Source organism: Zootoca vivipara, chromosome 6 (assembly GCF_963506605.1).
Source record: "Zootoca vivipara chromosome 6, rZooViv1.1, whole genome shotgun sequence".
Taxonomy (NCBI): domain Eukaryota; kingdom Metazoa; phylum Chordata; class Lepidosauria; order Squamata; family Lacertidae; genus Zootoca; species Zootoca vivipara.
This window is the reverse complement of record NC_083281.1, coordinates 92,084,675-92,110,032: the sequence shown is the minus strand read 5'-3', so window position 1 is coordinate 92,110,032 and position 25,358 is coordinate 92,084,675. Positions and strand designations below refer to the sequence as shown.

At 46.0% G+C, this 25,358-nt stretch overlaps 1 protein-coding gene across 1 annotated transcript in view; it reads right to left on the bottom strand.

Moving 5' to 3' along the window:
* Positions 1-25,358, bottom strand: part of ANTXR1 (ANTXR cell adhesion molecule 1) — a 131,715-nt gene that overhangs the window by 40,268 nt on the left and 66,089 nt on the right. The window contains exons 13-14 of the mRNA XM_035118587.2: positions 11,754-11,849; positions 2,349-2,390 (exon numbers count right to left, since the gene is read on the bottom strand). Coding sequence (XP_034974478.2) covers positions 2,349-2,390; positions 11,754-11,849 — 138 coding nt within the window. The remainder of the gene's footprint in view (positions 1-2,348; positions 2,391-11,753; positions 11,850-25,358) is intronic.

Below are 25,358 nucleotides of genomic sequence, written 5' to 3'. Positions count from 1 at the left end.
ATTATGGAGGAGAAGGCATGGAGGAGAAGGCGGTCAATAGCTATGACCTGCCTCCAGAATTGGAGGGAGCAACTGTGATCAGGTCCAGCTTGATAGTTTTCCACAACTGTTCTCACACTTCAGCCACTATGGACTAAATGGGCCATGGCCTGATCCAACAGGCTTTTCTTAGGTTCTTAGAGTTATACGTTTTGTTAAACATGTTAGTTTCTGAACAAGCTCTGCTAGACCAACAGCACCATGTCCTCTGGCTAGATAGAACCAGAACTACAGAGAAAAAAAGATTCCTCTATCACTGGAGCTAAATCTCTGCCCCAGCCATCCATGCTTATTCACTAAATGCCCAGGTCACTAGCTTTTATGGTTGAGAACCCCATGGGGTGATGTCTGAGGAAGTTGCACCCACTTTGGTTGAAGCCCAAATACTGAATGCAAATGGTCTCTTATGAGGTTATGTGAACCTTCCCCGAAGTAAAGCAAGCTGGTTCTAATGTATTGGACACAGCTTTGGCCACTGCCCCACTTGTTTTCCCCTTCAACATGGCTAAGATGGGGAAATGCAGCCCTTCTCTATTGCCCCAAGGGACCCAGGTGGCACTGTGGGTTAAACCACAGAGTCTACTGGTAGGGCTTGCTGATCAGAAGGTCGGCGGTTCGAATCCCTGTGACGGGGTGAGCTCCCGTTGCTTGGTCCCAGCTCCTGCCAACCTAGCAGTTCGAAAGCACGTCAAAATGCAAGTAGATAAATAGGAACCGCTACAGCGGGAAGGTAAATGGCGTTTCCATGTGCTGCTCTGGTTTGCCAAAAGCGGCTTTGTCATGCTGGCCACATGACCTGGAAGCTATACGCCGGCTCCCTCGGCCAATAACACGAGATGAGCGCGCAACCCCAGAGTCGGTCACGACTGGACCTAATGGTCAGGGGTCCCTTTACCTTTACCTCTATTGGCCCAAGATCGAAGGAGGCCTTTTTGGGAGAGGAGCATGCTTTCCTCCCTCCCCTGTGCAAGCCAATGGAGGCCACCTCCATCAGATTATCCAAGGGTGGAAAAAGCACCCTAAAAATGACTAGTATTGGTGTGGAATTCCACTCCTCCAAACTATCACCCCTTGACAGTGAACAGGGAGACAGAGTTGAAGCAAGTCATGTCCAAAGTGGTCCAGGGCAAAGATACCTCTTATAGGAAACACATGAAGCTGCATCCATGTCAAATCTTGAGTCAAAGCTCATTGGTCCATCAAGGTCAGGATCATCTGCATTCACTGGCACCAGCTCTCCAAGATTTAGGACAAAAGCCTTTCCCAGTCCTACAGGGAAATGCCAGGGTTTTAACCTGGCTCCTTCTCCATGCAAAGCCTGTCTCTGACCCTGAGCTGCAGACCTTCCTCAGTCTAAGGCTCAAATGCTGCAACAGCAGCAGCTTCTAGGAGTTCAGTCTCTCCAGGAGAAGAACACAGATGATTGCTTTGGTTTTGCAAGAAGGCTCCTCTCAACAGAAGTCACAATCACCTCTTTTGCTAAATTGCAACCATGCTACTGAATGCAACAAACCTGCCAAGTGTGTCTATCGCTAGTTGTTAAGTGGGCAAGATGACATCAGTTGCAAGCATTATCCAATTACAGGCTGGCTAGTGGCTTGGCCCTCTTGCCATGTGGGTGAAGACATGTGGACCCGAGACAACAACTGAGGGCTTAAAGCAACACAGCAATTCAAGATGTGGGAACTGAATCGAACCGCCCATTTCCATGAACAAATGCTCAGGTTCACCCAGGAGAATAATCACCAGGACACTGGATTTTGATGGTGTTGGCTGGCTTGGGCCCCACTCAGTGAAAACAAACAAGCAGAACTCAAGCGGCAACATTATTCAAGAGGTTTCACGATTCAGAGCAACATCCAGAGGTTTCAGAGAAAAGGAGGAGATCAACAGCAAACAGATTGCATTTCACACCCAGCATCTTATCACTGCATGACACGGCAAACGAGGGAGATAGACACACAGGAGTGCGGAAGGTGATTGGCCTGGTGGGCCAGATCCGTATCTGTACTCACCAGCCGTACAGGCCAACTTTGACAGGCCAGCAGGAAAAGCCCACCTGTCAATCACCTGGTGCCATTACAACCTACCTGTCAAAGTCCCTTGCACAACACTCTCCAGCTGGTTGTCAGGTGACAGAAAAGCACTGCAAAAGGAGCTTTGCAAGTCCAAGGCTCAGTGCTTCCCAAGCCTCAAGCAGAGGGCTGACAAAGCTGCTTTCTGCAGGGATTGATGACGGCACGATTGAGTTTCCCACAGGGCAAAGGCAAGAGGAGCAATTCAGAAGCCATAATGAAGTTGGCACTTACCTCGCTGTCTTCCATGGGGGGTGGGGGAGGCTCCTTAATGATCTAAAAAGAATGAAGAAGAAACACGGGGGCTTAGTCCATAGCCAGGCTGCTCTACAGTCGGGTTTTAAACTCAGTCAAGACTCACTTCCCAGAACATGTGAAGAAATGGTTAGAGAGTAGCTCTAAGCATGGTCAGAGTGCATGGACACACTTTCTCCGGCTATCATGCAACTAAGTGAGGTGGATGGAAGAAAGGCCCACCCCCTTGGCCTGAAGGGCACCATCACTTAGGTGTAGCTCTCACAAACTGCCTCATTCTTTTGAGATGCTGAAGAGGACACTTGAGTAGCCAGCTAAGGTCCTTTCTTACAAAGAAACTGGCCAGACCAGTTCAGCAAACTCTTCTCTTACATTCTAACCCTCTCTGGGTGCAGGATCACAAGAACTGGAAGGGGCTCAGGGCATCATCCAGGCTGACCCACACCAAACCCACAATAACACGTACTCACAAAATCCACATTTTGCCTAATTGATTTGTTCCCTGGCACACAGCAATAAGGATCAACTGTAGCTTTGTCCCCCGCCCATCTCTCCTGGATAGGGATAAAATGTGGGATGAATGAACACAGATGCCAGCCAACACTCCTTGAAGGAAGGGTGGGATGAAAATTAAATAAATACATTTAACGAAAGTAAATTGAGTCCAGAATTTTACTCTGCATGTGAGGGGTTCTGTTTGGGTTTTCTATTAAGAAAAATAGGTCTGGGGTCTTCACCATAGAAACTGTCAAAGCTGATGTGAGTGAGGCTGCTATTTCTTGCACACACACACACACACACACACACACACACACACACACACATCTCTAACGCAGCAAGGAGCTGGCAAATGCCACAGCGATTCTCTCCAAGGGTAGCATGGAGTCCATCCAGCAAGAAAGCGAAAACAGAGGCATGACAAGCATCTCTCCTAAACCTCAGATGCAGCAGCCTTGGAGAGGAACAGAGAGCTCAATCTCTCCCTATGTAAGAAGGAGCAAAATAAATCAGGCCAATGGAGCTTCAGGAGGTTTAATTCACCAAACTTTTTCTGGAAAACCTGCGGCCATAAACTCACCCCAAGTGCCCCCTACCCTACAGAAAGCATTGTTCAGAATAGTGGTTTGCACAACCCACTAAGGAAGATAATAGTACAATCAATTTCAAAGCAGTAACAATTAGTTTCATATTTATTCAATTAAAACTATTTGGTTTAATTGATTCAGCAAAACTGATTAACCTCATCCAGTGATTCCCAGCTTTTCAAGTCTAATAGTCGTTTACACCTCCATTGCCCCCCTGGCTCTTAGCCTGCCCCCTCCCCAAGGTAATCCCCCTCAGGGCAGTCTCACCCACTTTGGGAACCATTGCACAGATCTACCGCTGGCTTGAGATTTTGTGCAGCCCACGCTCTGGGCCCCACCTCCTCCTCTCCAAGCCCTTGCCTGCCCACCTGTCTTCTTTGAAGATCACTCATAGCCAAGTAAGATTGTCTTCCATGGACACGGTTTTAACAGTGAGTCCTTAAGTGACTTTGGAGGCCAATTCTGGATCCACACATCCTTCCACAGTGGGGACCTAGGTTTCTGGGTGGGAGTTGATCATGGTGAGGGTTTGCCAAACGTGCCTTCCTCTTAGCACTTTTCATCCTGAGTTTGAGCATCTTCAAAGTTCACGACACCTTTGGTAAAGGCTGTTCTCCAAATGTTCTCCCATTTGTCGGTGTTTATACTACTTTTTATATTTTAAATTTGCCTTGAGAGAAACCTCTTTTGTTGACCACCAGCATTACGCTTTCCATTTTTAAGTTCGGAATAGGAAGACGATAATCAGGCAACTGAACAGCATTAACCAGTCCAACAAAATTGATGTTGAATAATTGTTGCTTCGACACTGGTGATCTTTGCTTCCAGTGCACTGGCATAAGTTCGCCTGTCTTCCCAAGTGATATGTAAAATTTTTCAGAGACACCGTTGATGGAATCTTGCAAGGAGTTGGAGATGGCGTTTGTAAGTGGTCCATGTTTCACAAGCATACAGTAAGGTTGGTAGTACAATAGCTTTGTAAACAAGCATTTTAGTTTACCTGCAACTGTCCTGGTCCTCAAACACTCTGCACTTCAATCAGGAGAAAGCTGCACTCACAGAGCTCAAGTGATGCTGGATTTTGGCATCAATGTTGGCCCTGTGCCCACTGCCCAGGCAGGAGAAGTGATCGACATTTTCCAACGTTATACCATTGAGTTGGATTTGTGGTGCTGCAGAGGGGCACTTGTTGGTGCAGTACTTTGGGTTTTTGGATGTTGAGCAATGGGCCAAGTTTTTTGTAAGGTTCTGCGAAGATATTTAGGATGGTTTGGAGGTCATCCTCCGAGTGTGCACACACTACGTTGTCATCACGATATTGAAGCTCTATGATGGAAGTTGTGGTGACCTTACTCTTTGCTTAGAGTACGCCCTCCCTCTCAGGGCCCAATCCACAAGTGCCCAGAGAGAGAGAGAGGCCGCTGAAGTGTCTTCAACATGCTCTTCATTCAAGGGAGTATCCGAAAGAGGATTTTCTCCACCTCCCCCCCCTCTTTTGTAAGAATGCAGCATCATTCGATGAAACCTACCGGCAGTTAGATGTCAAGAGGTGTATGCAGTGACAGACATAAGAAAGTGCATAGTTGTATTGGAAAATAATAATATATAATAAGAATAATATTGGAGAAAACTGGGTATTGAAACTTGCTTAATCTAAATCATATATCCCAGTTTACAGCGGCCCTTTAAAGTACGCTTCACGCAGAGTATACGCAGTCAGAAGTTGACCTGGCTAAGAAAACACCACCAAGAGCGTAGGGAATTATCTCCCTTATATGAAACCCCTTACTAGCTGCACACTTGTAAAAGTATACAGATGAAAATACAAACGGTTGGGTTTCTTTAACTGAAAAACAAACTGACTCTAAAGAGACTTTAAACTAAAGATAAATGCTTTCTCTCTTAGCAATGTTATCTACCCACATTCAAAACCTCCCACAAACCTCCCATTAAACTACCCAAGAATTAACAGCAAACTAGCATTATAAAGAAGCAATCATACTAAGATTCAACTAAGGAATCTCTTAAACTAAGAACAACTGAGAGAGTGATCTACTACGAGATGAATCAAACTGAAAGATCTAACTAAGAGATACAGAAGGCTTTCTAGCAGAGCCTTATATACAAAAAGCAGAGCCCACGCCTGTGAGCAATTAACAGAAACACCGGCACCTGTTTCTCTTAAACAGACAGTATTTACATTAGACCGGCTCTAAAGTAACTTGACTATTCAAAAAATCCAACAAGTTAATGGATGGAACTCACTGCTACAATATGTCATGTTGGCTTCCAGTTTGCATAGCTGTAGAAGGGTTTAGATAAAATTGATGGTGGAGGAGAGGGTCTAGGAGCATTGACTAGCTGTTGTACTGGATAGGATATGCTTTGACAGATGGCCTACATGTCAAGAGATGCAAAAACTGTAAAAAGAGAGTGTGAAAGGATATTGTTAAGAGAATCTGCTTCTTCGTACTGTCTTGTGAATGTGTCCGTACTGTTTGTGCCTTGCTCAACCGGGGTCTGCTTTTAGGCTCTTGTGGAGAGGGGCCAGGGGAAGGCTCTGCGATGTCCCAGCCCTCCTCTTCCAAGGCAGCAGCACTGGAGTCCAAGTCCTAGGACCATATGTCTACACTCTAAATGTTTGCATTTCATTTTCAGCTCCAAGAGTGAAAAATGTATACATGGACAGCTTTGTTTAACATGAAACATATACCGCCCTGTGTCCACCCCTGCCACAGAGGGGGACTGAGATTAAAACCAGACATTTTCCTTTCCTTTTTTCTGTTTCTTTGTTTCTACTGCTCGATAGAATGAACGGCAAGCACCATGCTATGAGCTGATGGCTTAAAGAATGGGAGCAGCAGCAGCAGCAGCAGCAGCAGCAAAGCACATTGGGTCACTGAGCGAAGCCAAATGCAGTAGGTGTTGCCCTGTAACGTCTCGCCCATTTAGCTTCAACAGGGAGAGACAAATTCCATTCACAGAAACAACCAAAAAAGCTAGGCTAAAAACAACAAATCTCATGGTGGATACTTCTTCATGCAGCGCATAGTTAACCAATGGAACTCACTGCCACAGGGCGCAGTGATAGCTACTATCTTGGATGGCTTTAAAAAAGGATTAGACAAATTCATGGAGGAGGAGGATATCAGGAACTCCCAGGCGTGATGGCTATGCTCTACCTGCACAGTCAGAGGCAGCAATGCTTCTGAATATCAGTTGCAGAAAGCCATGGGATGGGAGAGGGTTCTTGTGCTCATGTTCTGCTCCCTGGATTCCCACAGGCATCTGGTTGGCCGCTGTGAGAACAGGATGCTGGACTAGATGGGTCCTTGGCTTGATCCAGCAGGTTCGTCTTCTGCTCTTAACCTAGGAATCTAGCCGTTGCTAAGCTCTTCTGCAACTCATTCCAATGAAAGTTTGCAAAAGAAAACTTTCCACTGGGTTGCCTGGTGCTGTTTCCACTGTGCGCATGTTGCTAAGATTATTTCTCACAACTTTCCTCTTATGTTCCTTCGCTTAACATTATAATAATCAAGCAATGTTATTTTTTGGAAAGCATTCTAATAGGCCAAAGAAACAATGCTTGTCATTAACTCCATGGTTGGAAAGGGTGGCTGTCAAACCATTCTGAACCTCATTATTTCCTCCACACTGATGGGAAAATGTGTAAGTTCCACTGTAATTGTTCCTTGGGGGTTACAGCTGAGCATCTGTGTTTCATCTCCAGCTTCATCCTCAATAATAATCAAACATCCTTCAGTTATTCTTACATTCCTCTTTCCTCCAACATTTCAGATCCTTTGGGTTAATTAAAGTCCAGGGTGAGAACCAAATTTTCCCAAACGGATCCAACATTACTTCTCTCATCACCAGACGTTTCCATGAGAAGTACGGCATTTGGAGTGTTGCTTTCATAGAATCATAGAATTGGAAGGGGCTTCAAAGGGACATCTAGTCCAACCCCCTGCACGGCAGGAATCACGGGTAAAGAACCCCTGGGAGATGGCCATCCAAGCTCCGTTTAAAGACTTCCAATAAAGCAGAATCTACCACCTTCTGAGACAGTCCATTCCACAGTCAAACAGCTCTTACCATCAGAAAGTTCTTCCTAAGGTTTAGTCAGAATCACTTTTCTTGTCATTTGAATCCATTGGTTCTGGTCCCCTTCTCTTGAGCAGCAGAAAACAAGTTGGCTCCATCTTCCCTGGGACAGCCCTTCGCATATTTGAAGACAGCTATCCTTTCACATCTCAGTCTTCTCTTCTCCAGGCTAAACATCCCCAAGTCCCTCAACCGTTCCTCATAAGGCTTGGTTCCCAGACCCTTGATCCTCTTGGTTGCCTTCCTCTGCACACCTTCCAACTTGTCAATATCCTTCTCAAACTCAACACAGGACTCCAAATGAGGCCCTTGATCTTGACACTCTTTTTTTTTGATGCAGCCTAGAATTGCATTGCCCTTTTCTGCTGCTGCATCACACTACTGACCCATGTTAAGCTTGTGATCTACTAAGACCCCTAGATCCTTTGCACATCCCCAACCTGTAATTGTGGAGCAGGTTAGTCCTGCGTCAGTGCAGAGCCTTACATTTGTCCCTATTGAAATTTCGTCACATTAGTTTCTTTCCACCATGTCCTTTAGACAAGAGTGTGCAAATGATGTCCCTTTGGTTGGCCATTGTGAGGACAGGACGCTGGAGTAGATGGGCCACTGGCCTGATCCAGGAAGCTCTTATGTTTGTTGGACTCCCCAGCACAAGTTGTGTCCTTGGCAGGGTTGCAGGTTGCTCACTCCTGCTCTGTTGCAATTCCGCTCCCAGCTAACAACAGAAAAGCAGAACCTCAGGAGTTCAGCTAAAGGGAACTCTGGTCTGCACATGCTAGAGAAGGGTGAGGTTGAAATGGGGAGGCCTTGGAATGTGCCACTAGGACAGTCCGTGCTGCAGATCAACATCCCAAAAGAAGGAGCCAAGTTGCAGGAGCTACAACTAAGTGATGGTGCCCTCCAGGCTAATGGGAGGCGGCTTTCTTCCACAACCACCTTAAACTAGCTGCTAGGTATGAGAACAATATCCAGAGAGTGTGTGCTGAGCTGGCAGCACCCTGGAAACAGGAGGCACTTAATCTGTGCAGGATCCAAAGCTGTGACTCATAGCGAGGCAATATCTGATGGGGTGCTAATGCTGTGAGCCCCTTCTTCCTATGCTCATCTTCTATACTGTAGATGTGTAAATAAAACCATATAGCCTAAAGACACTGCAGTCTCCGTTGACCTTCATTCCAAGGAAACCAAACCCTGAATGAGCACCTGGAACCACTGGAGTCTCTCACTGCTCGGAGATCGGGATGCCGCACAACAATATTTTAATTCTCCCCCACATTTAAAAAGAAGAGAAACTGCTGCCAAGTGGAAAAGGAGCATTGCCAGGAGTGCAATGAACTAGGCTAGAAGCTCCCTTCCTGATGTGCTAAAAACAGCATCCCCCCCCCTCCCCACCCTCTTGAAGTCTTAAGTGGCACAGGCCAAACTGCCAGTTCAGGAGTCTAACATCTCATTCTGTTGCATGTCTGGATGGGGCCCCTGTCTCTCATTGCTCCACCTGCTTATGACACCTGCCGAAATGAAAGATGGGGGAGATTTCTGCCTGAGCCAGAACACACACACTAAATGTCTAACTGACCTCGGTTTGACATCACCACATTTACTGTAAATTGGAGTGATGAGCGCAATCTTTCATCCTTTCTTCGACAGAACACACTGGAGAATCCTAAACAATGATGCATTTGGAAACTATGTTTATCGATGGGCGTTTGCCAGGAAGACCATTTGGTCCAGAAAAAAAATCCATGGCACTCCTCCACTGAAGTCGGTGAATTTAATTATCCCCAGCCCCCAAATGACGCTGGCCATTTATCTCGCCTGGAGCACAGCTGGGTGGGAACATTTTCCGTTTAATTTAAAACACATGCTCAGTTAGGCTGAGAGGGACTGACTGGCCACGAGGTCACCTGCTGAGTGGCCAAGTAGGGATTTGAACCTGGGTCCTAACCTGAGCATCTAAGGACTGTACCACCCTGGCTCATCATCATCATTCCAATCTGCATCCAGATAGGTCCACAGGCACTGCCCAGCACTTTCATGCCTCCTGTTCTAATCATGAGGTCTAGAAACATGCTTAAAAATCTGCACCCCAAACCCAGTGCCACATTTTGTGCCTTTTTCTGTGCTCCTAAGGAACTGCACAGCAAACAGATTTCTGGAGAAGTGCAACAATTTAGTAAACAGTAACTCACCATGGTGTCTGCCCAGATACTACTCCAAGTCCAACTTGGTGCCCTCTAGAAGTTTTAGACAACCACCAGCTGTGCTTGCTGTGGCTGATGGCACATATTTTTTAAAAAAAATCCAGAGGGCCCCAGGATGGGGAGACCTGCCCTAGGCTTTCTGCAGATACCCCAGCCTTGGGTGCTGCGTGCCTGTGCATCCTGGCCCATGCTCCCTAGGGTATTAATCTGATAGGCATGCCAGGATGGAGGCACACCACAGCTCCTTTAACTTGAAAGTGGGGTCACTTTTGACGCAGTAATAATAATAATAATAATAATAATAATAATAATAATAATAATTTATACCCCGCCCATCTGGCTGGGTTCCCCCAGCCACTCTGGGCGGCTTACAACAGAAAAATGAAATAAAACAATGAAACATTAAAAGCCTCCCTAAACAGGGCTGCCTTCAGATGTCTTCTAAAAATCTGGTAGCTGTTTTTTTCTTTGACATCTGATGGGAGGGCGTTCCACAGGGCGGGCGCCACCACCGAGAAGGCCCTCTGCCTGGTTCCCTGCAACTTGGCTTCTCGCAACGAGGGAACCGCCAGAAGGCCCTCGGTACTGGACCTCAGCGTCCGGGCAGAACGATGGGGGTGGAGACGCTCCTTCAGGTATACTGGACCGAGGCCATTTAGGGCTTTAAAGGTCAGCACCAACCCTTTGAATTGTGCTCGGAAACGTGCTGGGAGCCAATGTAGATATTTCAAGACCGGTGTTATGTGGTCTCGGCGGCCGCTCCCAGTCACCAGTCTAGCTGCCGCATTCTGGATTAGTTGTAGTTTCCGGGTCACCTTCAAAGGTAGCCCCATGTAGAGCGCATTGCAGTAGTCCAAGCGGGAGATAACCAGAGCATGCACCACTCTGGTGAAACAGTCTGCAGGCAGGTAGGATCTCAGCCTGCGTACCAGATGGAGCTGATAGACAGCTGCCCTGGACACAGAATTGACCTGTGCCTCCATGGACACAAACACAATTTTGTTGCTGTTGTTCCATTGCTGCTTCTGGAGCTTTGGGATACACACACAAACACATAAAAAACACCCTTTCAAATTTCCACCCCCTGCCACACACACACCATGATACCTTCAACTTCAAAATACCTTCAACTCTCCAAGGGAGGCTGAAACTCCCTTGCTACAACAGCCCCCCCTGGCTGCCTGGCTGTTTCTGGGCACAATTCAAAATGCTGGTTATGACCTATAAAGCCCAACATGGCTTAGATTCATGTATTTTATCTGTGTTGTTTTAATTCATGTAAGCCGCCTTGATTCCCAGTCTGGGGAAAAGGCAGGATATAAATTTTATTAAAATTTCTATAAATTTATTTTTAAAACCCCAATAAAACCAAGGAAAAATTACAACATGGAATCTAAAACATACAATTTGTTTTTTCCAAAACAGGTTAAAATTCTCATCAGCTTTCTGCGCATCTGGGTAGGCTTCTCTAAACAAAAATGTTTTTAGCAGGAGCCAGAAATAATAACGTGCTTGATCTCAATAGGCAGGGAGTTCCGAAGTTTAGGTACTGCCAAACGAATCGATTTGAGTTTTTACAAATGCAGAATGGGTATTACCGTATGCGGCACCTATAATCTTGCCAATTCCACCGATCGAAGAGCTCAAGAAGGTACAGCTCAGATGCAGGCCGGCCACCCCACCTGCTGAGAGCCAAGGAATGTGCCCAGGCCCAAGTAGCAGTGGGGCTGGAAAATAGTTTCTGGGGCTGAGCCCTGCTTCATATTGTGCCCCAGATGTAGAGAGAGTTCCAGCTTTGACATCCCAGGGACACAAACTGGGGCACCTGAGATGGGAGGAAAGCGAGATCCCTGCTCCGTACAAAACACTTGGCCAAGCAGGTGCAGGTTTCTGGTGTGAGCTATTTCCTTGCTGCTCGAATCATTGGCCCATCCACACAGAGGAGCTGCTAAAGAGAGAACGGATCCCAGGTTGGGCAGGAAGAAACTTACCACGGTGCAGCAGAGAGGCCAGAACCACCACAGCAGAGCCAGCGCCAGCAAAAGGAAAAGGATCAGCAGAGCAATGGCCAGGATCGTCCCATCAGACTGCAGAGGAGAAGGCAGAAGAGAGCAAGATCAGTGTGGGAACAGAGGACTGGGAGATTATGGATAGCGGCCCGGGACTTGGGAGACCTGAGTTCAAATCCCCGCTGGGTGACTTTGGGTGAGTCAGTGCCTCTCAGGCTAACCTACACCACAGGGTTGTTGTGGGGATTAAATGAGCTGGGGGAGAGCCACCTGTGCCACCTTGAGCTCCTTGGAGAAAAAAGTTGGGTTAGAAATGCAATAAATAAATAAATCCCAAATAAATCACCCACCCCCAAACCTACACCACAAGGTTGTTGTGAAGGTAAAGGTGCAGAAGAAACCACCTGTAGTGCTTTAAGTTTTTTGGAGGGAGGCTGGATAAAATAATAAAAGCAACAAAGGCTACAGCAAGTAGAAAGTAGAAGCCCCTCTCTCCATTCTCATGGACACTCCTGCTTCACAGATCTGCAGGTGTTTAGCCTAGAAAAAAGGCCGAAAGGAGATATGAAAGCCATCTTCAAGCAGCTGAAGAGCTACTGCATGAAAGATGGAGCAAGCTTGTTCTCTGCTGCTTCAGAGGGGAGGACCCGAACCAATGGATTCAAATTACAAGAAAGGAGATTCCATCTACCTGAGAAAACGGTGCAATCTGCTTCCTTGCAGGTTTTTAAACAGAGGTTGGATGGCCATCTGTCAGGGATTATTTTGCTGTGATTCCTGTATTGTGGGGGTTGGACTAGATGACTCTTGGGGTCCCTTCCAATTCTACAATTCTATGATTATATGAAAAATTGAGTGTTTTGCAACTCCAGGATGCAGCACTGATCTGGTCAGAGCATCAGAAGACAGTGAAATGCGTGGAACTCTGAGCTAGAGAGAGGTTGAGGCTCAGCCATAACAAATTGAACTTTCCCTTCATTTATCAGCCTAAGAAATCAGGGCCACAGACACTTTATTTGCTAAATATCAGTTGCATTCCAACAATGCATGATTTGGACTTGAGGATCATGAACCAGAGCTGTGCTCATGCGCTCTCTCCTCCTGTTACACAACGGGGTCAACCCATAGTTTGTTGTTACACCTTTTGCAGCAAACCAGGGCTTGATCAAACCAGACTTCACGCCTTCAAATCAGAACTGCAAAACAGGATCACAAACCCTGGCTTGAGAACTTGGTTTGCAATTGGAAACAGCACTTTGCTCAAACTAGGACGTAAACTGTTCAGGTGTGCCGATGGAGAGGGAGGAGCATGCCAAAACAGAGTTTGTCCCATCTCCCAATCATACATAGTGTGTAGGTTCATCGGAAGGCAGCCCCTATCTCTTTCTGGAGTGCCTCGCCCCTGCTGTTTCTCCAAGTTAGGAAAATGCTCTTCGAAGGAATTATATCACGTTGCTTCCAAATTTCATCTCAAGTATAGACTATTCGCTTCCAGAGACCAGCTAATATTTCTGAGCCATTCCTCACTGGTGTCATCAGGCTTTTGGGATAAGCAGACAAAATTAGGTTTGGCCAGAGTTCAGTTCAGCGGCTTTGGTTTTAAAGAGCCAGACAGCTAAAATAACAAAAGTGGGGGGTGGGGTGGCAGAATGGCCACATAGGGAGGCTGCTTCTGACCTAAGGTAGCAATCAAGAGCTTTGCTGATCCTGGCGTGTTGAGGAGGTGGGGGTTTCGGTGTAGGTTCAGACATGCATACATGTCGATGGCTCAGCACTTGAGGACTAGCCAGCAAACACACCAGGCTCTTGAGTCGGAGCACCGATCTCTCTAGCTCGGCAGCAGAGACCGGCTACGGTTCTCCAGAGCCTTGGGCAGAAAGGCCTCTGCTAAAGCTGGGAACTGGGAACTTTTGTGTGCCGAGTGTGTGTTCTGCCACCACCCATGTAGTCACACATTGACAAGCATTGTGTTGGAGGCAATGTAGGGAACCCTGAGCTGCTCCTCTTCTTTTTCTAAGGAGTTGATAACTTTAAGGATACTACATCACCAGGAAGTCCTCCGAGTCAAGGCCAGATGCCTGGCGATTCTGCACCTGAAACATTTCATGTTACTTTGGGCTATCCCAGAGATATTGACGTTCTATCTGTGGTGCTCGATCTGTGGAGGCACATTCACACATGCAAGGAATCACTCTTCACTTGAGACTGCAGTCAATGGACAGTGGACATGCATGAATGAATGAATGAATGAATGAATGAATGGAGAAAGCTGTGTCAGGCCATTCCTCCCTCCCAGTACATCTTCAGTTAGCACTTAGGAAGATAACACCACCACCTGAATCCCTGGAAAGTATGGAAAATACTAATCTAGCAATCTGACTGGGGATAAGGCAGCTTCCGATGTTCATCCAGGCAATGAGACATTCTGCCATGCAAAGAATGTTCTCTTCCCTGACCTAGAGGCCTTCTCCAAGATTTCTGATATGCTGTTTATCTTGCAAGATTCTCCACCCCCAGAATCAGAGATCAAGACCCTAGCTTCCCTGTCTGTGCAGTCCTTGACTAGAAAAAGCAGGATGTGCTGCGTTGTAGCTTAATAAAATAACAACGTAGGAGACCTTCTAATCTGTTACCTAGTCCGAACCCTAAAGCTCTATCCCACTGGAACTGACAGGTCTTGCTAAAGTAATTCCCATCAGACCCAGCATCACAGGGGGACATGGGATGGGGCTGGTGAGAATCCACTAAAACCTGATTTATTTCTCCACACCGTGCCTAATTTAACCAACTTCTATCATGTCACCTCTTCCTTGCCTTTTCTCTCTCAACAAAAAAGTCCCAAACGCCGCGTCCTTTCCTCATGGGGGAGGCGCTCTACCCCCTTGATCAGGTTTTTAAAAAATACTTTTGCTTTAAATTTCAATAAATCCCTGCAAAGATGACTCAGCAAAAGAGTCTTCTTAACTAAACAGATGAAGCAAAGACTTTTGTCAGCTAAATGTGCCTGATTCTGGGGTTGTCTTCTTTAAACAGTTTTGGGAGGAAAGAAGCTTACTGGGTTTTAATCAGTGCTGGATAAGGACCACTCTGGCCCTTCCTCAGCTCATTTGGCCAGCAAACACTTGCCAAGATCTCTCTCCTATCTTGCTCAATCTACTTTCCTCTAGGCTAAACACATGCAATTCCTTAAGCTTTTTCTTCTAGGTTGTTTATCATCCTTGTAGATCTCCTGGGCATTCCCCCACAGCTTATCAACACTCCCCTTGAACCTTGTTGCTCAGAAGTGAATATTCAGGAGAGACTCCAGGGGAGGATGGCTGGTCCAATCTCTGCCCAGGTCTTTTCAAGAGCATCTACACCCTTAAGCAGAGGAGATGCAGAGTGTGAGCAGCTCTCGGTTCTCAAATGAGAAAGTAGCCCAGGGAAGGAGGCCAGAGGCTCCATAATTGTTTTCAATTAAATGCAGAATGGGCTCAAATGCAGCAAACTGCAGTAGGAAACCTTTACTCCAGCTTTGAAAATATCTTGCTCATGAATAAATGTCTAAAGTCTTGTTGCTGTAAAATAAATATTAAAGAACATTTTCTATTGATTTTTTAAAAAAACCACGGCTGCTATTTTTAGACTTTTGGAACCATCAGAAACAACCCTACTGTACCACATCTGCTCATGTTTGCAAGGCATACCATGTTGCCAGATGTTCTAAAGCAGCCCTCCCCAACCTGGTGCTCTCCAGATGTTTTGGCTGAGGCTGATGAAAGCTGCAGCAGAAAACAACTGGAAGGCATCAGGTTGGGGGAGGCTAAGTTAACATTATGCAGCTTGATGGTTTTGGAATTACTCTAAACCAGTGATGGCCAAACTTGGCCCTCCAGCTGTCTTGGGACTACAACTCCCATCATCCCTAGCTAACAGGACCACTGGTCAAGGATGATGGGAACTGTAGTCCCAAAACAGCTGGAGAACCAAGTTTGGCCATCACTGCTCTAAATCATGAACTCTTCACTCAGGGAAAACTTGTCAACTAAGGTAGTTTCACCCTTACGAAGGTTAACAGGACTATAGAGAGCAACATTCGCAACTTTCCAAATGTTGCCTGCACAAACATGGCAGACAACCTGATCGTGTTCTTTTCTTTTTAAAAAAAAGAAAGTACGTTTGCATGTGTTTAGATGGCAGGTTTTCAGCCCATTTCAAGAAGGCTGGATTAATTAATCGCCTGCTGTAGTGCACTAATCAATTACATTTTGGGGTCAGAATACAGACTAGAGGCAACCTTGCTGAAACTAAGGAGGCTCTGGTTACTGCCTAGGAAGAACGTGTAACAGATTTCTTTTTTTAAAGTACATTTGTTAGATAATTTAGAATTTAACAAACAAAAAGCTATCATTAACCATTAAGGAAAGGACACCTGAAGACTTCAGAGGCTGGCACGATACCCTGAGGATCCAGCACATGCAGCTGGCCTAGAAGTTATTCTTCAGATGAAAGTTTGCTGAAGCAGAGCCCTTTGGACTTTGGCCAAAGAATTTAAAGCAACATTTCCCAAGATGGTGCCCTTCAGAAGCTGCTGCCCTTCAGCTATGCTTGCTGGGGCTGATGTGAGTTGTAGTCCCAAACAAGTGGAAGGAACCATACTGCAGGATTCGGGAAGAAATTTGTTTGCAATTGAATGTGAAGCCACCTCATTTGCCCTTCCCCAAGCCAACAGGGGAACTAAGACATAGCTATCATTCAAAATCCCCACTTCTCCAAATTTCTGAAGCACATACATACATACATAATTGCACACATTTTTGTGAAAGCAATGTATGAAGCCACTTTATATTTAGGGGAAATGACTTGCATGAAATGCATATCTCAGAAGTAATGTGAAAGAAATTGCATGGTTTTTTTTTGTCTGGACCTTTAAAATTTTTTTAAGAAAAAGATCAAAAACTGATGTCAAAGGCGGGTGAATGGAAGGTTGGAAGGTTGGAAAAACGAGAAGCTGAGGTTGGAAAAACGAGCAGCTGAGAGAAACAAATATTGATGGTTCATCCATTCCCAACAAGCTGGGAAAGGTGGCTTTAAACACATGTATTTTGCTCATTGCTTTTCTCCTAAGAAGCAGATGTCTTTTAATTTTGTGACTGCTGTCACCATCTGCAGTGATCATGGAGCCCAAGAAAGTAAAATATCTCACTGCCTCCATTTCTTCCCCTTCTATTTGCCAGGAGGTGATAGGACCAGTGGCCATGATCTTAGTTTTTTTTTATGTTGAGCTTCAGACCATATTTTGCGCTCTCCTCTTTCACCCTCATTAAAAGGTTCTTTAATTCCTCCTCACTTTCTGCCATCAAGGTTGTGCCATCAGCATATCTGAGGTTGTTGATATTTCTTCCGGCAATCTTAATTCCGGCTTGGGATTCATCCAGTCCAGCCTTTTGCATGATGAATTCTGCATATGTTAAATAAGCAAGGAGACAATATACAACCTTGTTGTACTCCTTTCCCAATGTTGAACCAATCAGTTGTTCCATGTCCAGTTCTAACTGTAGCTTCTTGTCCCACATAGAGATTTCTCAGGAGACAGATGAGATGATCAGGCACTCCCATTTCTTTAAGAACTTGCCATACCTAGACAGCATCTTAAAAAGCAGAGACATCACCTTGCCTACAAAGGTCCGTATAGTTAAAGCTATGGTTTCCCCAGTAGTGATGTATGGAAGTGAGAGTTGGACCATAAAGAAGGCTGATTGCCAAAGAATTGATGCTTTTGAATTATGGTGCTGGAGGAGACTCTTGAGAGTCCCATGGACTGCAAGAAGATCAAACCTATCCATTCTGAAGGAAATCAGCCCTGAGTGCTCACTGGAAGGACAGATCCTGAAGCTGAGGCTCCAATACTTTGGCCACCTCATGAGAAGAAAAGACTCCCTGGAAAAGACCCTGATGGAGGGCACAAGGAGAAAGATGGAGGGCACAAAAATGGAGGGCACAAGGAGAAGGGGACGACAGAGGACGAGATGGTTGGACAGTGTTCTTGAAGCCACCAACATGAGTTTGACCAAACTGCGGGAGGCAGTGGAAGACAGGAGTGCCTGGTGTGCTCTGGTCCATGGGGTCATGAAGAGTCAGACACGACTGAATGACTAAACAACAACAATTTTGCTCATTGACATCTTGCAACACTCAAACTGTATGCTCAAACACTTTTGTCCTCCTCCTGGGCTTTTATAAAGGCCTTATAATTGTTGTTTATTTCAACCAAAACCTAGGTAAATCTGTAGAAATTTCAAATCGAGTGTGGCCTAAAATATGCCAGAGAAACCATAAAGGCCAAAAGTTTTGCTTATAGCATTGTTGCCAGCTGGAGAAACAGAGAAAACAACAGTTGGCAGGACACCACTGAACACAAATTAGCTTTCAAAGTTGGAAATCTTATAGGATACACACTGGAGGCATTTTCCAGTTGCTTCCTCAATGTCTGTGAAAACAGTCTGAAGACCAAGAATGGTTGCTGTATTAAATTGTTGCTCGAAATAATGCAGATTGTATTAACACATGAAGCAGAAACATGCATGCAGGTGGGCGATGGGGTAAAGTTCTGCCCCATCTGGAATCCAGGACAGAACATAGATGACTTCTGTAGATAAGAAAGGACATCACAAGGGGGACTTATTACTGCTGAGTGTCTTCCAAATGTTTTTGACTACAACTCTCAGTATCTCCTAACATGATCATGCTAGCTGGGGCTGATGGGAGTTGGAGTCCAAAACATCTGGAGGGCACCAGGTTGGGGAAGTAACTAGTTAAATTCTTTGTCTGGAAATGGAATTTCCAGGTTCCCACTCAACGACAAGACAACACCTTTATTTGCTGCTCCCTTTTGCTGGAGTGGTGGCAATGAGCTGTTGTTGCCCGATTTTAGCACAGCTGTGCTAAAATCCTGGATTTCTTCATTGTTTTCTGTAGGCAGACAGAACCTCAATAAATAGAGGTCTCTTATTTTGAAGCCTACAGAAGAGCCAGTTGGCATAGCTTCCACAGGGCAAATTTTTCTCTGCGGCATGGAAGTTGCTGTCTATCATTCATTTTATCACGTATAGGTACAGGGTTTTAAAAATACATATAACTGAAACAATCTGGTCTAATACAAAGGAAATTAAAACTCCCAGACTCTCTGCTGGTTTTAAACTCCAGCTTGCTTTGATCATCCAATGTTTTCTGGTTTCTGGAACAGCAGCCAAAGCAGACACGAGTGGAATCTCATAAAATAACTGCCATGCTTGAGACAGGGGATATAGCCTGACCTGCCTTTATCTACCTTGCTTGTGCTGCTCAAGACTTCATGGAAAACGATACAGTGTGGAATGGAAAAATTTATTAAGGGCAGCAAAGTTTGGTATGCTGGTGATTTGTAGTGGAAGATACTGTATCCGTTCTCAGTTCGTCTATGGTCATGGTTCAAAGACTCCAAGTGCATGGTGGAATATTTTCAGGTACTGTATTAAAAAACCATCAACTGCAGTGCACATTGAAAGCTAGAAGGGTTTACTAGTCTAAACCTCTCCCAGAGAAGCTCAGTATGGCAAAAGATCCTAAGAACTGCCTGGTATCTCCAACTGGACCAGAGTACTGCATGGTCACATCTTACATGCATTTAACTTGCAGTTTCAACCATAAGCAGTTGAAGGCAAGGTGGTTGGAACTGTCAAAGTTAAATCCAAGCAAGGCACCATAATAATATCTTTATTACGATTATAGACCAGCAAAAAAGAAAAAGAAAACCAATAATACATAAAATAGATAGTTCTTGAATATCATCTTTGAACAATACTGTTTCACAATCCTATTTTAAATTAAAATTGGGTTAAAATTTAATGAGGGATAGTTCCCTTTAACTATTATCCGCTGAGAATTAATAGGCGGCTTTATCATTGTTACTGATTGATGTCACGGCGTGTCTTAGTCTTGACGCGTAGTAACAGAATTTAGCTACATTCTTAGTGCACTCTGGATTAAAATCCTCTAGTAGGTATCTAGTAAGCGTTTCTGTTGAGCGGCCTGGTAAGTTTTTTAACAAGGGATCGATTAATTCCTTCCTCATGTCTCGATACAATGTGCAATGGAGGAGGACATGACTTATAGATTGAATCTCCTTGTTATCACAAGGACATAGTCTCTGTTCTACCGGAATCTGGAGATATCTACCAGTTAACAACGCCGAGGGTAGAGCATTGAAACAAGCCCTAGATCCAAGCAAGGCAGAGCTTAAAAGCTTGTATTGTGCAGGCACCCAGCTCATAAGTAGCTTTTAAGCTCTCCGCCTTGCTTGGGAGGCAAGACCTCCCTCAGTGTGCTGGCTCTGGGAGTGGAGTGGATTGTCTCTCCACACCCCACACCCCCTCACCCACTAAGCCGCAGAGGTATACATGGTTTTAAGTATACCTGATTTTGGTGTATACACAGAATTCTTGGAACCAAACCCCCATGCAATATATGGCCGTACTCTAGGGCGGAAGCAGAGGACAGGAGTGTTACCAGAATCCAGATAGTATCAAAAATGTCTTCCAAGTTCCCAGGACAAGATGGCTTCGGTGAGAATGTGGAAGGCGCAGCAATGCTAAGCGATTCTGTTTAGGATGTGAAACCTTAAGAAAAACAAGTATTTCTCCATCTCTGACTCATGAGAATCTAGCTAGCTCAGCTCCCATGGATCCCGTTTGCATGGTTTAGTGGCAGCAGGTGGCCAAATGGGGCCTTGGCTGAGCCCCAGGACATTAGGAAAGTCCACGGCACCTAAGGGTAGACCCCGCTTATGGTGGAGGACTGTGAGTTTTCAAAGAAGAAGAGGAGGAGGAGGAGGAGGAGGAGGAGGAGGAGGAGGAGGAGGAGGAGGAGGAGGAGGAGGAGGAGGAGGAGGAGGAGAAGAAGAAGAAGAAGAAGAAGAAGAAGGAGGAGGAGGAGGAGGAGGAGGAGGAGGAGGAGGAGGAGGAGGAGGAGGAGGAGGAGGAGGAGGAGGAGGAGGAGGAGGAGGAGGAGGAGGAAGAAGAAGAAGAAGAAGAAGAAGAAGAAGAAGAAGAAGAAGAAGAAGAAGAAGAAGAAGAAGAAGAAGAAGAAGAAGAAGAAGAAGAAGAAGAAGAAGAAGAAGAGGAGGAGGAGGAGGAGGAGGAGGAGGAAGAAAGAAAGAAAGAAAGAAAGAAAGAAAGAAAGAAAGAAAGAAAGAAAGAAAGAAAGAAAGAAAGAAAGAAAGAAAGAAAGAAAGAAAGAAAGAAAGAAAGAAAGCCATTCTAATTCCTGAGAGAAAAGCAGCAAAGCAAAACAAGCTGGCAAAACTTTAAAGCAATTTCTGGCCACTCCTGCCTTTCAAGTGTTTTTAGCCACTGAGCGAAATCGTGTCTGGGACTGATGAGTAGGTTGTTTTGCACCCCAGGCAATAGGAATCTTTGGGATCCTAAAGGGCTGCTGCTTTCTCTGTTCTTCTCTTCTTCATTTTGTAGTCCTTAGAATCACCATAGTTCTAAAGACCTCATTCCCACCCACACTCAATTGTTCCCTGAGGGCTCATCCACACTCCTGTTTGTCCCCTGTTTTATTCGGTTTCTCCTTTGATTTCTAGACACAGGTCTTTTTTTCCGCAAACGTCCCCAACTTTCCCTGGGAAAACCCACTGTTTACTGCTGAATCGGAACAAAAGCCAATCTACAGAAAACCTGTTCATCCTCTTGGGTGCCACCAACCCATGTGAAGTTCCTAAACTTCCATAGCCAGCTGGAAGAGATGATTAAATATTCAGTTTATATTTAATTTAAATTTGTTATTTAAACTCTGCTAACAAGATGACTCTCCTTTTGAAAGCCAGCCTCATTCTGCACCTATAACTATAGTCACAAGCAAAGCTTGCTCACATTTGCTCACTAGGCCTGGGACCCCAAGTATTTTAAGGTCCTAGCAGCACCTCTCTGCCACACCCTGAGCCCATTCTTAAATATTTGGCAGGCTGCAGATTTCTTATGGATATTCTTCTCCTGCAGATTCATTTTGGATATTCTTCTCCTATGCCCATCATTTTTTGTCTCCAGGTTGGAAGGAAAGTCAAGTGTATCTGTTCTGTAGCTCAATAAATAGAATTCTTCAGCCAATGGCAGAAGGTTTTCCACCTTCTGCTAGCCGCCCTTGGCCACCGAGTCCTTTTGGCGCATGGAATGGAATGGAAAAAGAATGTGGCGCTCCGTGAAGGGGATCCATTTGTCCTGCGTGGGCTCAGTCTGCCCTCCACCTCCCTTCTGTATCAATCAAATCCAGTGATCTCAGAGCAGGCTTTGGGACTGATCTCAAAACCCACACGGCGAGGAGAAAGGCTCCTCATATTGTGCACCAACAAGCGGTTAATTGGGGCCAGGCTTGTGCGCCACTTGGGCAGGTGGGCTGGGCCCAAGAGCCAAATTCCTGGCACACTTTCAGCCTCCACACCTCTCAGCACCAGCTTTCCACCCCGGCCGACGGATTTTCGGCTCTTAAAGCACCTCGTGTTGTGGGAGTGCCCCGTAGCAGGATCCAGACCCCACCAGCGTGTATTTGAAATGCAATTTGTCTTCAACATGCTCGTCGCCTCACCCCAGCCAAATACCTTGCAGGATCCAGCAACAAACCCCCGACTTACTTTATTTCAGTCGAGAACCTGAAAATGGCTGGATTTTTATTTCAATCAAAAATGTAATCAGGTTTCACAAGCAAACCAAAATTCAGTCAGGAAAAAAAGGAGTGCTACTTCTAGGATATAAAAGTTTCCAAAACATTCTAAGCAGTTGAAACACGTACAAGACTCTTGGCTATAAAATCAATCTCAGCCCTGCCCACTTTGATTGAAATACACATTTCATTCATTCTTTTCTTTGTTTTGCCAGACTGGACGTGCCTGTCTTTCATCCAGAGAGGGACACTGTCCACGGGGGAGTGTTTGCGAAGCAACAGGCACCAGGAATTTATGGGCTGCCTGCGCCAGCCCTAGCCCCAGATTTGTACTCCAGCAATAATGTCAAATATTTCCGCAATTCGGGTCACAGGCAGGCCACTTGCTACTAAAACATCCTCAATCTGATGGGGTTGAGGCAGGGGAAACTGACCTCCCACAGGGGGCAGCATCAGGAATCATCAGCTATGGGCAGGTCCAGCCCAAGGGATTTTGGCACCTGAGGCAAACCACAAAATGGCGCCCCTCTCCCTGCCAGGGAAGAAAGGGCGAGTGAAGATCTACATCAGGAACAAGGAAGTTTTTTTTGGGGGGGGGGAATCAAATCAACCTTACCTGATGGTTGAAGAGGGAATCAAAGGCCGTCATGGGGGTGGCTGTGAATCACACCAGGCGGGTGCAGAGCCCTGGCCATTTCTTCCCTCCGACTGGAAAGAGACCAGCAGTGCCTCCAATTCGCTGGGAGGCCTCTGTAGAGGTGGCATGGTGGGGGGTGAGGGGTGGCACTGCTGAGGAGATGGCAGATCCGGCCTCCAAGGAGCAGTGGCGAGCGGTGAATTGTTTTGTAGGGGAAGAGTTAGGGCCAGAGGTGCCAGCTTGTGAGGGTGACAGTGGGGGGGCCCGACACTGGATACATGAGCCGGGCAGAAGCTTCCTGGGCTTTGAGGAGGCGGCACCAGGCCAGGCATCCCCAAACTTCGGCCCTCCAGATGTTTCGGACTACAATTCCCATCTTCCCCGACCACTGGTCCCGTTAGCTAGGGATCATGGGAGTTGTAGGCCAAAACATCTGGAGGGCCGCAGTTTGGGGGTGCCTGCACCAGCCTCTAATACTTTAATACTCTAATTTACCAGGAACATTTAGGGGACTGGTCTAGTCCCCGTAGTCTGCTGACTGCATGCCACTGCCAGGGAGCATGCTGCAGCCGTCACCATCATTGAAGCAGTGGCAGCAGGCGACGCAATCCTTGCAGACTGGATCTGCCGCCCTATGGATTCTGCTGCCTGAGGCACTTGCCCCACCTTCCCTCATGGGTGGGCTGGCCCTGGCCTTGGGTACCTAGCAGGGAACAAATAATAGTCAACCAAGCCTCACCACACTGGTTTTTACTTGCTGCTTACTGTGTACTCTCTCTCCCCACCCCCAATTGCTGGATGATCATTGTTTAATTGTTTGATAATTGTGATTCTGGGTTGCACCAATGGAAAGGCAGGGGAAGTGTTTTGCAACTCAGAAATCAGCAGCCACACCGGACATGTTGAAAAAGGGCCCAAGTCAACCAAAGACCAAGAAAGAAGGGCCCTTTCGCCCAGCCAAAGGAGGGGAAAGAGGCTCAGTTCAGGCTCCCTGGCCCTGAGAGTGATCCTGGCAGCCTAGAGACCGATTGATGAAGCCTCTCCAAACCGCTGCATGTCCTGACTCATCACTTGGTAATCACTGCAATAAAACCTGCTGTTCCCTATGAAGGCTGAAAAGGAAGGAAACACAGCTGGAGTATCACAATGCAGGCAGAATATTGTTTAAGGCAAAACCGCATAATATCATAGCACCCAAGGAGACTTCTTACATAAGAGCTCTGGTGCATAATTCAGGCCTTCAGTGCTGCTCCTGCTGCTGCAAGGATCTATAGCTCCTAACAGTTCAGGGGGGGAACCCTGAAGAAAACAGAAATTACACTAAGCTGCCAGGGAAAAAGAATCCACGACTTTTTTATTTATTATGAATATGGCTCAAGAACATAAGAAAAGCTTGCCGGATAAGGCCAATGGCCCATCAAGTCAAGCAGCCTGTTCTCACAAAGGCTGACCACAAGCAGGACCTGAGCACAAGATCCCTCCCCCCTCCTGTAGTTTCCAGCAACTGGTATTCAGAAGCATTGCTGCCTGTAACTGTGGAGCCAAAACACAACTGTCATAGCCACTGATCGCCCCCTCCTCCATGAATTTGCCTAATCCCCTTTTAAAGCCCTCTAGTTTAGTGGCATCGCTGCCTCCTGTGGCAGCAAGTTCTGTAGTTCAACTATGTGCTGCATGAATAAGGACTTTCTTTTATCTGCCCTGAATCACCGAGCATTCAGGATAGGCTCCTGTCTGAAACTCTGAAAAGCAGCTGCTAGGTGGACCAACGGTGTTATTTTGAACCACCCTGAGACCTGCAGGGATAGGGTGGTATATAAATTCAATCAATCAATCAATCACTTTAACTCTAGTCTCTTTATTGATCAGTCACTGCCAGTTCAGACCCCATCAGCAAATTAAGTGGTTAGGACTTTTTGCCCATTGAACTGCACTTGCCATTTTACTGCCCCTTCACCTGGTTTGGAGAGATCCTTTTGTCATCAACAGAACTGGCCACCTCTCTGCTCTCTCCTTCCATTCACAATCAGAGACCCAAGAACAGGAGGGCTTCTAGCCCCCAAGTCCTTTAGCCAAAGGGAAACCAGTTCACACAAATGCACGACAGCCAGCTCACTCCTTGTTGGGGAGGTGCAAGAAAGCCTGAGTTTCATGCTGCTAGAAGATCTCTCCCAAGGAAAGAATGCGCAGAGGGACCTTTTGTCATCGAGTTACCAGCGAGGGCTTAAATTGAAATATTAAATACTTCTGGGGAAGTGAAAAACGAGAGGAAA